Source organism: Panthera uncia, chromosome B1 (genome assembly GCF_023721935.1).
Source record: "Panthera uncia isolate 11264 chromosome B1, Puncia_PCG_1.0, whole genome shotgun sequence".
Classification (NCBI taxonomy): domain Eukaryota; kingdom Metazoa; phylum Chordata; class Mammalia; order Carnivora; family Felidae; genus Panthera; species Panthera uncia.
Window position 1 is genome coordinate 148,461,197 of NC_064811.1, and position 17,268 is coordinate 148,478,464.

At 38.4% G+C, this 17,268-nt stretch overlaps 1 protein-coding gene across 5 annotated transcripts in view; it reads left to right on the forward strand.

The window, feature by feature from the left end:
- Positions 1-17,268, forward strand: part of ADAM29 (ADAM metallopeptidase domain 29) — a 76,365-nt gene that overhangs the window by 58,820 nt on the left and 277 nt on the right. For 3 of the 5 annotated variants that reach the window (XM_049631352.1, XM_049631354.1, XM_049631353.1), the window contains one exon: positions 14,696-17,169. In XM_049631352.1, coding sequence (XP_049487309.1) covers positions 14,822-17,169 — 2,348 coding nt within the window. In that variant the 5' untranslated portion in view covers positions 14,696-14,821. Of the gene's footprint in view, positions 1-14,695 lie in introns of all 5 variants that reach the window. The other 2 variants (XM_049631356.1, XM_049631355.1) reach the window with 2 other exon arrangements.

Genomic DNA, 17,268 nt, shown 5'->3' on the forward strand with positions numbered 1-17,268 from the left:
AGAAAACAAAATGAAATAAAGGCATCAAAATTGGCAAAGAAGTCAAACTTCCACTTTGTACAGAGGATATGATACTCTACATGGAAAACCTGAAAGACTCCACCAAAAAGCTGCTAGAACTGATACAAGAATTCAGCAAAGCTGCAGGATACAAAATCAATGTATATAAACATATAAAATATCTATATGCTGAAAACTATAGAAAACTTATAAAAGAAATTGAAGAAGACCCAAATAAATGGAAAAACCTTCCATGCTCATGGATTGGAAGAACAAATATTGTTAAAATGTCAATACTACCCAAAGCAATCTACGCATTCAATGCAAACCCAATCAAAATTGTACCAGCATTCTTCTCAAAGCTAGAACAAACAATCCTAAAATTTGTATAGAGCCACAAAAGACCCTGAACAGCCAAAGTAGTGTTGGAAAAGAAAACCAAAGCAAGAGGCATCACAATCCTGGATGTTAGCCTCTACTACAAAGCTGTAATCATCAAGATAGTATGGTATTGGCACAAAAACAGACACAAAGGCCAATGGAATAGAGTAGAGAACCCAGAATTGGACCCACAAATGTATGACCAACTAATCTTTGACAAAGCAGGAAAGAGTATCCAATGGAGAAAAGACAGTCTCTTTAGCAAATGGTGCTAGGAGAACCGGACAGCAACATGCAGAAGAATGAAACTGGACCACTTTCTTACACCATACACAAAAATAAACTCAAAATGGATGAAGGACCTAAATGTGAGACATGAAACCATCAAAACCCTAGAGGAGAAAACAGGTAACAACCACTTTGACCTTAGCCGCAGTAATTTCTTACTCCACACATCTCTGAAGGCAAGGGAAATAAAAGCAAAAATGAACTGTTGGGACCTCATCAAGATAAAAAGCTTCCACTGCAAGGAAACAATCAACAAAACTAAAAGACAACCTACAGAATGGGAGAAAATATTTGCAATGACATATCTGATAAAGGGTTAATATCCAAAATCTATAAAGAACTTACCAAACTCAACACCTGAAAAACAAATAATCCAGTGAAGAAATGGGCAGAAGACATGAAAAGACACTTTTCCAAAGAAGACATCCAGATGCTCACCATCAGGGAAACACAAATCAAAACCACATTGAGATAACACCTCTTGCCTGTCAGAGTTGCTAAAATCAATAACTCAGGAAGCAACAGACGTTGGCAAGGATGTGGAGAAACAGGAACCCTCTTGCACTGTTGGTGGGAATACAATTTGGTGCAGTTGCTCTAAAAAGCAGGGTGGAGTTTCCTCAAAAAATTAACAATATAATTACCCTACAACCCAGAAATATCACTACTAGCAATTTATACAAAGTATACAGTAGTGCTAATTCATATAAACATGTATCCCAATGTTTATAGTAGTGCTTTCAACAATAACCAAAGTATGGAAAGAGCCCAAATGTCCATCAATGATGAATGGATAAAGAAGATGTGGTTTACATATACAATGGAATACTACTTGGCAATGAGAAAGAATAAAATCTTGCCATTTGCTGCAGTGTGGATGGAACTGGAGGATATTATGCTAAGTGAAATAAGTCAGTCAGAGAAAGACAGATATCATATGCTTTCACTCACATGTGGAACTTGAGAAACTTAACAGAAGACCATGGGGAAAGAGAAGGGGAAAAATAGTTTCAAACAGAGAGGGAGGCAAACCATAAAAGACTCTGAAATACAGAGAACAAACTGAGAGTTGGTGGGGGTTGCGGGGGAGAGGGGAAAATGGGTAATAGGCATTGAGGAGGGCACTTGTTCAGATGAGCATTGGGTGTTGTACATGAGTAATGAATCATGGGAATCTACCCCCAAAGCCAAGAGCACAGTGTATAAATTTTATGTTAGCTAACTTGACAATAAATTATATTTAAAAAAAAAAATAAATAAATTACATAAATAAATAAAAGGCAGGAAAAGAAAAAATATTAAAAAAAACTTTAAATATAGATTTGTAAGTTATTTATGTACCATCATTACAATATTAGAGTTTATGTCTTAGACTACATATATATCACCAGTGACTTTTACACATTCCTATATTTTTGTAAGAAAAATTAACATCTTTTTATTTCCACTTGAAGAACACCCTTTATCATTTGTCAGATAGTTCATGGATCTGTGTTTCAGGAGATGACCAGTTTTTGGAGATTTATTAGTTTTCTTTGTTGATGTCACGTTTATCTGATTCTTCATGAGTTAATTCCTTGCACTTGTATCTTCACACTTGAGTAAGCAATCTCTTCCTCTAGACTTCACAGATTTGCTTTGGCAGGGATAATCCTTCACCAGTCACTTTAGCTTGGGACTCTATATGCATCAGCAGATCATGTCCTTGGGCAGCCAAGGCTGGCTATTGTAGTTTTCGTTTGGGTGAGGTTATTGCCCATTCTCTGAGCCCGGGGGGCTGTTGCTGGCTGGGCTCCATAGTTGGATGGGCATGGCAACTGGGTTTTGTTTTCAGGCAGGGTACTGCTGGTTTGTTTCTCTTTCCAAGTGTGACTATAGGATTGGCTCTGTGGCTACCCCAGAATTTCTGGTCATACTTTCTGGTCAGGTGAGACTGGAAGTTATATTAAGCAGTCAGGCTAGACTTCAAATTTGCTTCTCTGTGCAAGGCCGTAGGATGGGCTCTGTGGCCACTACAGCTCATTTGCTGGGGATGTGAATGGGAACTGCCCAAAGATCCTTGTTTAGATGGGGCTACCAGCTTGGCCCTACAGATGAACAGAACTACTGATTGAGTTCTCTCTTTGGGTGCTGCCACAAGTGTAGCTGTAGAATGAACTACACAGTTGCCTGGATTCTCTGGTTAAGTTTTTTGGTCGGTGGAGTTGGGGCTCTCTCCAGCAGTAGGTGGAACTTGAAATGTATTTTACTGCCTGCGTGGGGCCATAGCACAAGATCCATATCTGGCATATCTGATGAATCAAACCAGGTAAAATTGCACACTGAGCTCTCTGGCTAGATACAGTCACTGGCTTGGCTCTACAGATGGGATGAGATGCTAACCGGCATCTCTGCTCAAGTGGAGTTGCCTAGATGAATGTATTTTGCAAAGGTCTTAGTACTGGTTGCTGTAATCCCTGCTCCCTTCTCTATTTCTATCTTATCCTCAGTGACCAAGTCCCACAGATTTCCCCAGTGATCCTTATGAGGTAAGACAAAAGTGGCTTCCTGGGAATTACCCTGCAATGCTTGTGGAGCTTGATGTACACCTTGGACTCCTTAATCCCTACTAGAGAAAATGTAGGCCCAAGTGGGCCTTCTCTGGAAAATGTGCTGGCCCAGGGTAAGGATTGCTGGCCAAGGGTCAAGGTAATTTAGTAAGAGTATAGCCACTGCTCTTTGTTTTATAATGTGGTCTCTCTTGGTCTCTGTGTTCTAAGGGGTTGCTTCAGCCTCAGCCCTTGGTTCTGAAACTTTTGCAATGGTGTTTTGTCTTTGGATAGTTGCTAGTTGGTTTTCTTGTGAGGGGAGCCGAAGTCAGAAACAACCCATGTCTCCACTTAATAATATCAGCTCCTAAATAATAATATCAACTCCTAAAATGCATTTTCAAGATAACTTTTGTATATAGTGTGCAGTAAGGGTTTAAATTCACCTTTTTGTATGTGTACTATTGTTCTAATATCATTTTCTGAATATATAGCCTTGGCAACTTTTACTTGCCAATCAAAGATTAAATGACTATAGGGGTAGGGGCACCCGGGTGACTCAGTTGGCTGAGCATCCCACTTCAGCTCAAGTCAGGATCTCATGGTTCTTGAGTACAAGCCCGCATTGATCTCACTGTTGTCAGGGTAGAGCCTGCTTCATATCTTCTGTCTTCCTCTCTCTCTGCCCCTCCCCTCCTGTGCTCCCTTTCTCAAAAGTAAATAAACCCTTAAAAATAAAACCCTAAAAAAGGATTATAAGGGTTAATATTTATCTCTACATCTTCAATTCTGTTTTATTTATCTACATGTCTATCCTCACACCTTTACCGCACTTTTTTGATAGCTGCAGGTTTATATTTTCGAATCAGGAAGTGGTAATCCTCCAACCTTGTTTTTTCTCCAAATTGTTTTGACTATTTCAGGTGTTTTGTTTTTCCATGTAAATTTTAGAATTACTCAATATCTAAAAAAAATCCCTGATGAAATTTCGAAAGGGATTGAGGTGACTCTATACATTAATTGAGAATGATTTCCACCTTAATAGTAGTGAATCTACTAGCCAATGAACATAGAATATCTATTTTATTTAAATCTTCTTTTGCTTCACTCAGGAAAGATTTGTAATTTTTAGTGTACAAATCTTGATTTTTTTTTTCCTGTCTTTGTTAAATGTTTCTAAGTACTTAAATTTTTTTATGCTGTTACACAAATTGTGTTCTTAATGTCAATTTTTGATTGTTCATTGCTCATAGAAATGTATTTAACTTTTTTATATTGATCTTGTATCCTGTGGTATTTCTGTACTTAGTTTAAGTTTTTAGTGTGTTTCCTAGTACTTTTGGTATACAGGATCATGCCATTCGCAAGAAGTTTTACTTCTTCTTTCCAATCTAAATGCCTTTTATTTCCTTTTTTGCTTAATTGCACTATGCTTGTTGCATTATGCTAAATTATTTCCATATAGTAAGTATGCTTTTTCCAGGCAAATTACATGGGAGGAGTTCTAAATTTGGGTTTTCTCATTTTTCTTTATATTTCCTGTTTTCATTGCATAATCAGTGAATTATCATAATTTTAAAAATTTTATTTTTCTCTTATCCATATTCTTTTGATTATTTTCCAATTATTTCAATGGAAATTACTCCAGATGTTGTATATGGGAAGGAAAATGGTACTCGTGCTGAAGAAAAAAAGTGTTTTATATGGTATAAATCAATTTATGTTATATGTGTACAAGTAACATATTTATACATGTGTGTAAACAAACACACACACATAACTAAATGGTAATAAATAACTTGCTAATTTGCATATAAACTCAATCTGTTTATTAGCTTTTTTGCTTCAGAATTTACATTCTTGTTCTTAACATGATAGTATACTATTGTAGGATGAATTACACCACTAAAAAAGTCATACGTTGGTCCAAACTCCAAGTACGTCATAATGTGACTATATTTGGAGATCCTTTAAGGATCCTTAAAGATCCTTGAAAAGAGGCCATTAAGGTGTGCCCTAATCCAATATGACTGGTATCCTTATAAGAAAGGGAAATTTGACACAGACATTTACAGAGTGAAGGTAATGTGAAAATTCAGCCAGAAGAGAGCTTAAAGGTAGCTTGGGAGAGAAATGATCCAGAACCTTCCCTCATGCCCCTCAGCAGAATCAACCCTGCCAATACCTTGATCTCAGATTTCCAGCCTCCAGAACTGTGAGAAAATAAATTTCCATTGTTTTAGCCCCCAGTCTGTAGTACTTTAATATGGCAGCCCTGGCAGACTAACACATACTTCAATCCCAGCAGAGTAGTGTACATCTGTCTGAAAAGAATTATATTTTTGTCACTTTAATTTCTTTAATAACTAGGACAGTGATGGTTCTTCAGCCCTTAATTGAAAGTCATCAAGTGTCAGAGAAGGGATTCTCTGCTGTTCCTCTAATTCTAGATGTTCCAATTGATGTGTAGAAACTATTGTCATATCTTTAATGCTAAGAAATTTTTGTAATTGCATTGGTTTTCTTATATATTACATCTATATATTATTATACATCTATATATAATGTATATTATATATCTCCATATATAGATATAGATATAGATATAGATATAGATATAGATATAGATATAGATAGATATAGATACAGATATAGATAGATATAGATATGCAGGTCAGACTTAAAGAATCACAGAGTCAAGGCAACCTCTCCATGCTCTACACTTAGCTTTGAGATAACCCTCTAGGCTTTATACCATGATTTTCTGGGAAGATAGGCAATTATCAGACTTTCTGATGCAATCATTTCTTGTCCACAGCATAAAATTAGTTACTCAAGTATAATAAGACTGTGCTTAGTAACTCAAGCTTCTTAATTCATAACAACTAATTAAGTAATTGACAGAATAAACAGACATGTAAATGTTAGGTGTGACTCAGCCCAACTCAGTGCATTCATATGTATTTCTAGACAGTCGTTATTTGTAAGATATTTTGTGTGGCATAATGGTTCTGGGAAAAGGATACCTTAACTGGGAGAAATAAAAATCATGATCTTTTACTTCATGTAATATAAATTAGTTTGAGAGATAAGGTTATAGATCTAAGTAAGTTTATACTTATTTGCTTAAATAAGATTTATGTAAACCTTGCTATACAAGAGAGGCTATGGTGAAAGAGATAAATAAGTCACCAATGTGGTATCTAAATGATGTTTTTAGCCTCTTTGAACTTCCCACATTCTCTTCATTGTTCTGTTAGGTAACAACCTTGCTTCAGAATTTACTAAGAAATATCCAACAGAGAAGAAAATCTCTCATAGTACCACAGATAAATCTATAAATAAAAGGTCTGAGGATTTCTTCACCCTAGCAAAAAACATTTTATTTCATTTGGTTTGATATTTCATTTTAAAACATCATTCTGTTTGGTTTTCTCCAATATCCTCTCCAGTTTTTTTCGAAGATTTTTTCCTTTGAGTATATGACTCTGACCCCCTCATCCCCTTCTCCACTTTACTGGCTCCCTGGTCCAACATTATAATTTGTCCTTTCTCTACTGGATCAATCTTTTCTGTACACGCTATGCTGTGTCTCCAACATCTAAAATCACAGCCTTTACTACAAACACTCCTCTTCCTATAGTCTTTCATAACCTTGACAGTACAATTGCTCTAAGGGATATCTTTACACCTGTGCTCTCTTCTTTCTTTCATGCCCTAGGGTGCCTATCAAAAAGGTAAAACTCTTCTTATCAAGGTACTGCATAATTTCTAATCCATCATGTCAAAGGGGCAGTCCACTCTTCATCTTCCTGACATGGAAGACTTTTTTTTCCTGGTTTTCATGAAAACACACTCTCTCATTACTAATCCATTGTCTGCTTTGTTGCTTCTTCTCCTTTGCTTTCTTTTTTTTTTTCCTTCAATATATGAAATTTATTGCCAAATTGGTTTCCATACAACACCCAATGGTCATCCCAAAAGGTGCCCTCCTCAATACCCATCACCCACCCTACCCTCCCTCCCACCCCCCATCAACCCTCAGTTTGTTCTCAGTTTTTAACAGTCTCTTATGCTTTGGCTCTCTCCCACTCTAACCTCTTTTTTTTTCCTTCCCCTCCCCCATGGTTTTCTGTTAAGTTTCTCAGGATCCACATAAGAGTGAAAACATATGGTATCTGTCTTTCTCTGTATGGCTTATTTCACTTAGCATCACACTCTCCAGTTCCATCCATGTTGCTACAAAGGGCCATATTTCATTCTTTCTCATTGCCACATAGTACTCCATTGTGTATATATACCACAATTTCTTTATCCATTCATCAGTGGATGGACATTTAGGCTCTTTCCATAATTTGGCTATTGTTGAGAGTGCTGCTATAAACATTGGGGTACAAGTGCCCCTATGCATCAGTACTCCTGTATCCCTTGGGTCAATTCCTAGCAGTGCTATTGCTGGGTCATAGGGTAGGTCTATTTTTAATTTTTTGAGGAACCTTCACACTGTTTTCCAGAGTGGCTGCACCAATTTGCATTACACCAACAGTGCAAGAGGGTTCCTGTTTCTCCACATCCTCTCCATCCTCTATAGTCTCCTGATTTGTTCATTTTGGCCACTCTGACTGGCGTGAGGTGATATCTGAGTGTGGTTTTGATTTGTATTTTCCTGATGAGGAGCGACGTTGAGCATCTTTTCCTGTGCCTGTTGGCCATCCGGATGTCTTCTTTAGAGAAGTGTCTATTCATGTTTTCTGCCCATTTCTTCACTGGGTTATTTGTTTTTCGGGTGTGGAGTTTGGTGAGCTCTTTATAGATTTTGGATACTAGCCATTTGTCCGATAGGTCATGTGCAAATATCTTTTCCCATTCCGTTGGTTGCCTTTCAGTTTTGTTGATTGTTTCCTTTGCAGTGCAGAAGCTTTTTATCTTCAGAAGGTTCCAGTAGTTCATTTTTGCTTTTAATTCCCTTGCCTTTGGGGATGTGTCAAGTAAGAGATTGCTACGGCTGAGGTCAGAGAGGTCTTTTCCTACTTTCTCCTCTAGGGTTTTGATGGTTTCCTGTCTCACATTCAGGTCCTTATCCTTTTTGAGTTTATTTTTGTGAATGGTGTGAGAAAGTGGTCTAGTTTCAACCTTCTGCATGTTGCTGTCCAGTTCTCCCAGCTCCATTTGTTAAAGAGACTGTCTTTTTTCATTGGATGTTCTTTCCTGCTTTGTCAAAGATTAGTTGGCCATACGTTTGTGGGTCTAGTTCTGGGGTTTCTATTCTATTCCATTGGTCTATGTGTCTGTTTTTGTGCCAATACCATGCTGTCTTGATGATGACAGCTTTGTAGTAGAGGCTAAAGTCTGGGATTGTGATGCCTCCCGCTTTGGTCTTCTTCAAAATTACTTTGGCTATTCAGTGCCTTTTGTGGTTCCATACAAATTTTAGGATTGCTTGTTCTAGTTTTGAGAAGAATGCTGGTGCAATTTTGATTGGGATTGCATTGAATGTGTAGATAGCTTTGGGTAGTATTGACATTTTAACAATATTTTTTCTTCCAATCCATGAGCACGGAATGTTTTTCCATTTCTTTAAATCTTCTTCAATTTCCTTCATAAGCTTTCTATAGTTTTCAGCATACAGATCTTTTACATCTTTGGTTAGGTTTATTCCTAGGTATTTTATGCTTCTTGGTGCAATTGTGAATGGGATCAGTTTCTTTATTTGTCTTTCTGTTGCTTCATTGTTAGTGTTTAAGAATGAAACTGATTTCTGTACATTAATTTTGTATCCTGTGACTTTGCTGAATTCATGTATCAGTTCTAGCAGACTTTCGTTGGAGTCTATCGGATTTTCCACGTATAGTATCATGTCATCTGCAAAAAATGAAAGCTTGACTTCATCTTTGCCAATTTTGATGCCTTCGATTTCCTTTTGTTGTCTGATTGGTGATGCTAGAACTTCCAACACTATGCTAAACAACAGCAGTCACAGTGGACATCCCTGTCGTGTTCCTGATATCAGGGAAAAAGCTCTCAGTTTTTCCCCATTGAGGATGATGTTAGCTGTGGGCTTTTCATGAATGGCTTTTATGATGTTTAAGTATGTTCCTTCTATCCTGACTTTCTTGAGGGTTTTTATTAAGAAAGGATGCTGAATTTTGTCAAATGCTTTTTCTGCATAGATTGACAGGATCATATGGTTCTTATCTTTTCTTTTATTAATGTGATGTATCACGTTGATTGATTTGTGAATGTTGAACCAGCCCTGCAGCCCAGGAATGAATCCCACTTGATCATGGTGAATAATTCTTTTTATATGCTGTTGAATTCGATTTGCTAGTATCTTATTGAGAATTTTTGCATCAATATTCATCAGGGATATTGGCCTGTAGTTCTCTTTTTTACTGGGTCTTTGTCTGGTTTAGGAATCAAAGTAATACTGGCTTCATAGAAGGAGTCTGGAAGTTTTCCTTCCCTTTCTATTTTTTGGAATAGCTTGAGAAGGATAGGTATTATGTCTGCTTTAAACATCTGGTAGAACTCCCCTGGGAAGCCATCTGGTCCTGGACTCTTATTTGTTGGGAGATTTTTGATAACTGATTCATTTTCCTCGCTGGTTATGGGTCTGTTCAAGCTTTCTATTTCCTCCTGATTGAGTTTTGGAAGCGTGTGGGTGCTTAGGAATTTGTCCATTTCTTCCAGGTTGTACAGTTTGTTGGCATATAGTTTTTCAGAGTATTCCCTGCTAATTGATTGTATCTCTGAGGGATTGGTTGTAATAATTCCATTTTCATTCATGATTTTATCTATTTGGGTCATCTCCCTTTTCTTTTTGAGAAGCCTGGCTAGAGGTTTATCAAGTTTGTTTATTTTTTCAAAACACCAACTCTTGGTTTCATTGATCTGCTCTACAGTTTTTTTAGATTGTACATTGTTTATTTCTGCTCTGATCTTTATTATTTCTGTTCTTCTGCTGGATTTAGGCTGTCTTTGCTGTTCTGCTTCTATTTCCTTCAGGTGTGCTGTTAGATTTTGTATTTGGGATTTTTCTCGTTTCTTGAGATAGGCCTGGACTGCAATGTATTTTCCTCTCAGGACTGCCTTCGCTGCATCCCAAAGCATTTGGATTGTTGTATTTTCATTTTCATTTGTTTCCGTATATTTTTAAATTTCTTCTCTAATTGCCTGGTTGACCCATTCATTCTTTAGTAGGGTGTTCTTTAACCTCCATGCTTTTGGAGGTTTTCCAGACTTTTTCCTGTGGCTGATTTCAAGCTTCATAGAATTCTGGTCTGAAAGTATGCATGGTATGATCTCAAATCTTGTATACTTATGAAGGGCTGTTTTGTGACCCAGTATGTGATCTATCTTGGAGAATGTTGCATGTGCACTCGAGAAGAAAGTATATTCTGTTGCTTTGGGATGCAGAGTTCTAAATATATCTGTCAAGTCCATCTGATCCAATGTATCATTCGGGGCCCTTGTTTCTTTTTTGACCGTGTGTCTAGATGATCTATCCATTGCTGTAAGTGGAGTGTTAAAGTCCCCTGCAATTACCATATTGTGATCAATAAGGATGCTTATGTTTGTGAGCAATTATTTTATATATTTGGGGGCTCCCATATTCGGTACATAGACCTTTATAATTGTTAGCTCTTCCTCGTGGATAGACCCTGTAATGATTATATAATGCCCTTCTTCATCTCTTGTTACAGCCTTAATTTAAAGTCTAGTTTGTCTGATATAAGTATGGCTACTCCAGCTTTCTTTTGACTTCCAGTGGCGTGATAAATAGTTCTCCATCCCCTCACTTTCAATCTGAAGGTGTCCTCAGGTCTAAAATGGGTCTCTTGTAGACAGTAAATAGATTGGTCTTGTTTTTTATCCATTCTGATACCCTATGTCTTTTGATTGGCGCATTTAGTCCATTTACGTTCAGTGTTATTTATAGGAAGTTATGGGTTTAGAGTCATTGTGATGTCTGTAGGTTTCATGCTTGTAGCGATGTTTCTGGTAGTTTGTCTCACAGGATCTCCCTTAGGATCTCTTGTAGGGCTGGTTTAGTGGTGACGAATTCCTTCAGTTTTTGTTTGTTTGGGAAGACCTTTATCTCTCCTTCTGTTCTGAATGACAGACTTGCTGGATAAAGGATTTTGGGCGCATATTTTTTCTGTTCATCACATTGAAGATTTCCTGCCATTCCTTTCTGGCCTGCCAAGTTTCAGTAGAGAGATCGGTCACAAATCTTATCGGTCTGTTTATATGTTAGAGAATGTTTCTCCCTAGCTGCTTTCAGAATTTTCTCTTTATCCTTGTATTTTGCCAGTTTCACTATGATATGTCGTGCAGAAGATCGATTCAAGTTACATCTGAAGGGAGTTCTCTGTGCCTCTTGGATATCAATGCCTTTTTCCTTCCCCAGATCAGGGAAGTTCTCAGCTATGATTTGTTCAAGTACACCTTCAGCCCCTTTCTCTCTCTCTTCTTCTGGAATTCCTATGATACGGATATTGTTCCATTTGATTGCATCACTTAGTTTTCTAATTCTCCCCTCAGGATCCTGGATTTTTTTTTTTATCTCTCTTTTTCTCAGGTTCCTCTTTTTCCATAACTTTATCTTCTAATTCACCTATTTGCCCCTCTGCCTCTTCAATCCACACTGTGGCTGCCTCCCTTTTATTTTGCATTTCATTTATAGCATCTTTTAATTCATCATGACTGTTTTTTAGTTCCTTGATCTCTGCAGTAATAGATTTTCTGCTGTCTTCTATGCCTTTTTCAAATCCAATGATTAATCTTATGACTATTATTCTAAATTCTTGTTCCATTATATTGCTTATATCTGCTTTGATCATTTCTTTAGCTGTCACTTCTTTCTGGAATTTCTTTTGAGGGAATTCTCCCATTTCATAATTTTGGCTGGTTTTCTGTCCATTATGAGTTTTAAAAGCTTGTTATGTGCTCTGCATCTGTGAGCAATGCTATATTAAAGGGTGATCATCTACTATCCAGGGCCTGGCCCTTTAGGAGGGGTTTTTTGGAGAGTGTTACTTTCTTTCTGTTGTTGTGTCTTTGGTTATTTTATTTCTTTACTCGTAATGATGTTTTGGACCCACCACGAGGTGTGCTTTGATTTTTTTTCCTTGAAGTAACCCTAGAAAGGAAAACAAACAGATGAACACGAAACAAAGACACGCAAACACACAAATAAAACAAACAAGTAAACAGATACACACACACACACACACACACACACACAAAGCACACACACAACCAAAAACAATCCAAAAGCAAAAAAACAGAAACAAGTACAAGTAAAGAACAGAGTAGAGGCGGTGCTGATGGAAGAACACATAGAAAGAGAGAAATGACAGGGGCAGGGACAAAGAGAAAATAAACATTGACAGGCCGAGAGACTAAATGGCTTAAACCAAGGAGAGAAAGGAAAATAAAGAAGGAGGGGGCGGGGACGAAGATAAACGTACCCAGACAGAGAAACTATACGGCTTGATTATTCCAGAGAGAGAGAAAGGAACGCACAGAAGGAGGTGTAGAACATGTATGAAGAGAATGGATTCAATATGTCTGCTTAAACAAACCAACAACCAGTGTAACCAGCTAGAGGAGGGAAGAGAGAAGAAGGGAGAATACATCTAAATAACAAAAATTGTCCTGGAATTAATCCAGGCTAGGCAGCATCACTGGTCTGGATGATGGAGCCATCTGGTTGCACAGCATCTATCTGCTCCAGCAGATGCAGTTACCCGGCATGGAGGGGAGTGCTTTGCTGTAGGCTGGTCCCACCTCCACTATAGGTCCTGCCTTGGTGGTGGTGGGGGTGGAGGGGGGGAAATGGCGATACCCAGTCCATTCTCCATGACCTGGTGGACTCCGTTCAAATTGTCCTTACTGTGTTGCAGGTGCAAAGGGGGGCAGTCCTTCTGGCTTCACTGACTCCCCTGACCCTGTGCTTTGTTAGAATTCAAAGTCCCACTCTGTGCACTCTCGCACTGGGGAGGTGCCTCTCTGTGCAGCTTGAGATGTGGTCCCAGCTGGCTTTTCCTATGCCGCAGCACTTCAGGGAGCACTTCCAGCTGTGGACTGCACCGCTGACATAGCTGCCAAGCCTGGGGGTGGCAGACACAGCAGGCTTTGTTCTATCCCACAGCACTCCAGGGAGGGGACCACTTTCTCCTACTGCAGCCTGCACCCTGACCTACCACAGAACCTGGGTCCCCTCCCCAGGTGCGCAAATGGGGCAGCTGGCCCCAGTCCAAAGAAAGCCCCACAGTTAACTATGGGATCTCTCTCAGTCCCAGTCCAAGGTTTATCTTTTGTCCAGATACAGTCCTATGCTTCCCCAGCCACTCTTTCTCTTCCCTTTGTTTTTCCACAAAAGGGGATCCTTCCCCTTGATGCCTATGCAGCCCGTTTTATCTCCTCCAGTTCACAATCACCCACCTATATCCCATCAAGGATGTCCCGGTATCTCCTTTTAAGACTCAGTCTCTTTTCCTCCCAGACTTCTGGGGTTCAAAGTCCTTTAGCTTGAGTACTTCTTTGTTTGAGAGATGCGGGAAGTACAGATACCTCTATTTCCCTGCCATGTTGGCCCACCTTCTCCCTCTCATTGAATGTTTTCATGGTATTTAGTTACATTTAGAGGGAACAAGCAGAGAAACTGAGTTTATATGACCTTGTTGCAGAAATTAAATTGGCCAATTTTTTTGAATGATGTTCTATATTAAAAATGTAATAAAGTATAAACACTATTGAGTAACATTCCAAAGAACAATAAAAGTCAAGTCAACCATTTTTTATTATGTAAAGAATTAAGATAGGCATTATAGGAGATACCAACATTTGTGAAAGGCACAAATAATGCTCTTGAGTATTTCTAGTCTGATAAGCCTAGTAAGAATAATTTAAGGAAGAAAAAAGAAATAAACCTTTTTGCTTCAGGGAGGTATGTGGTAAGCACCATGAAAAATATTAAAATTAATATTAAATTAATATTAAATTATATTTATATTAAATTAATATTAAAATATCATAATATTAAAAAATATTATAAGTGCTTTTTACCAAAAAAAATGTCTCTTAACTAATCAGTTGAGTTTGAAAAACAGAAAGAGGTATTACTATTTATGCCAATTTAACATGTGTAAATTGAGACAATCTCAGCAATATATGGTCACCTAACCCTAAGACCCTTCTGTTTTAACTATTAATTTTGGAAATGTTCATGCATATGCATATTTATAGAATAGTACAATAAATCCTTATTTTCCCATCATCTAGGTTTAATAACTATAAATATGTAGCCAGTTTTCATTCTTCTATATACCCTGAGTCCCTTTTTGCTGGATTAATTCTTAAGAGCAAATTCTAGGAAGTTTCCTGGGTTATTCCTTGAGCAAACACTAATTACTTTTATTGCATGCCTTTTTCTTTTTCTTCACCAGGCATAACCACTTCCATCCACATGTTGCTTTTTGTTTTACTTATAGGGGTGATACTGTAATGGTTCAACTCTGCCAGAACACAGATCCCAAATGATTAGCCCTTCATATTGACCAGCTCAGGATAAGAAGCCAGAGCATCTGGACCAATATTTCCATAATGGTGGTTTCATAATGACTGTGATTAAAGGTCTGCTATACATGAGGATCATATTTCTGCTACACTGGTTTGGGGTGTGTCTGTTCTTTTGTGGACACACCCAGGCTGAGCACCCCCAATATAATAGTCCTCCAGAAGTGGTGATTCCTTTGAGGATACCTGGCACTGGCAGAGGCATGAAGCCTTCAGGCTGGCTCTCTTACAGCCTGCATTTTGGGGGCAAGAGACACATTGTCCATATAAAGGTCAAGAAGCATTTGCTGTCCAGACACCTCCCAGTGTTCACCTATACAGACCAGGGTGCTCTCCTTGAGGACCAACCTTTTGTTCAGAATGACTGCTACTATCATGGTTATGTGGAGGGAGACCCAGAATCCCTGGTCGCCCTCAGTTACTGTTTTGGTGGTTTTCGAGGATTGTTACAGATAAATGACATTGCTTATGAAATTGAGCCCATGACTTTTTCTACTAAATTTGAACATCTGGTATATAAAATGGAGAGTGAGGAGACCCAATTCCCAATCATGAACTCTGACTTTATTCGAGAGAAAATTGTACCCCAATGGGAGTCTCAAGAGATTAATAATTCTACTCAGAAACAAAGTTCTTATATGGGCTGGTGGCTCCATATGTTTGTTATTGAAATAGCAGTGGTGGTGGACCATAGTTTATATCTTCATATAAATAAGAACGTTTCAAAGTTTAATGAAGACCTGTATACTATTGTAAATATAGTGGATTCCATTTATGACATCTTGGGTCTTAAATTGCTATTGTTTGGTTTGGAGTTCTGGACTGAAAAAAACTACATTGAAGTAAATGATATAAGGAGATCTCTGAAATATTTTTGCCTTTGGAAAAAGGAAAACCTTGATATCCGCCTACCACATGATACTATACATCTTTTTATAAATAAGACAGTACGAGGAATGAGTGGCTTAGGCTACGTTCAAGGACTGTGTCAATCACACATTAATTGTGCAATTGTTACTAATGTAGAAAAAACCTTGGGCACTGTTGCAATTGCAATGGCTCATCATATTGGTCATAATTTGGGTATGATTCACGATACTGACTTTTGTACATGTGCAGTGCCTAAATGCATAATGCATTTTTCAAACCCACCAATAACTAAATTTAGCAATTGTAGTTATTCTTATTTTTGGAGATATTCTATACACCAGGTAAAATGTTTGTTCTACACTATACACACAAAGGACATATTTTCACAGACACGTTGTGGGAATGGTATTGTTGAAGATGAAGAGGAGTGTGACTGTGGACCTTTACAGAGTTGTGCAAAAGATGCCTGCTGTCTGTCAAACTGCACTTTGAGCTTTGGGTCTACGTGTGCTTTTGGGCTTTGTTGCAAGGACTGCCAGTTATTACCATCAGGAAAAATATGTAGAAAGCAGGTCAATGAATGTGATCTTCCAGAGTGGTGCGATGGCATATCCTACATGTGCCCAGATGATGTCTATGTGGAGGATGGAATTCCTTGTAACGAAAGTGCCTATTGCTATGAGAAGAACTGTAATGACCGCAATGAACAGTGTAAGCAGCTTTTTGGCCAAGAGGCAACGAGTGCAAGTCAGAGTTGCTACAAAAAAATAAACACTCTTGGTGATCGTTTTGGTAACTGTGGTCTCAAAAACGGTGTATATATAAAATGTAATATCTCAGACAGCCTGTGTGGCAGAGTTCAGTGTAAGAATGTGACAGAAATTCCCACTCTGCACGAACATTATACTGTGCATCAATTTCACTCCAATGACGGCATCTGCTGGGGTATTGACTACCACCCTGGGATGCCCATACCTGATATTGGTGAAGTGAAAGATGGCACAGAGTGTGGCCCAGAACATCTCTGCATTGACAGGCAGTGTGTCCATATATCTCGCTTGGATAGTAGTTGTTCACCTAAATTCTGTAACTTGAGGGGAATTTGCAACAATAAACATCACTGCCATTGCAACTATTTGTGGGATCCACCCAACTGCCTAAAACGGGGCAATGGAGGTAGTGTTGATAGTGGACCACCCCCGAAGAGAGAAAAAATAAAGAGGGGTTACTTGCTAGCATTCTCACTTCTTTGGTTGCTTCTCTTATTATGTTGTCTTATTTGTCTTTGCATGAAGAAAAAATCAAAGGAAAAGGAAGCTGAAAGTGCAAAACAAACACAAAAGTTTCCTTTAAAACAAGTGCAAAAGGTTCCTTCAAAACAGATGCTAAATGTTCCTACTCAACCTGCAAAACCAGAACAAAATGTTCCTCCAAAACCAGAGAGTAAGGCTCCTTCACGACAAGAGAGTGAGGCTCCTTCAAGACAAGAGAGTAAGGCTCCTTCAAGACAAGAGAGTAAGTCTCCTTCAAGACAAGAGAGTAAGGCTCCTTCACGACAAGAGAGTAGGCCCCCTTCAAGACAAGAGAGTAGGGCTCCTTCAAGACAAGAGAGTAGGGC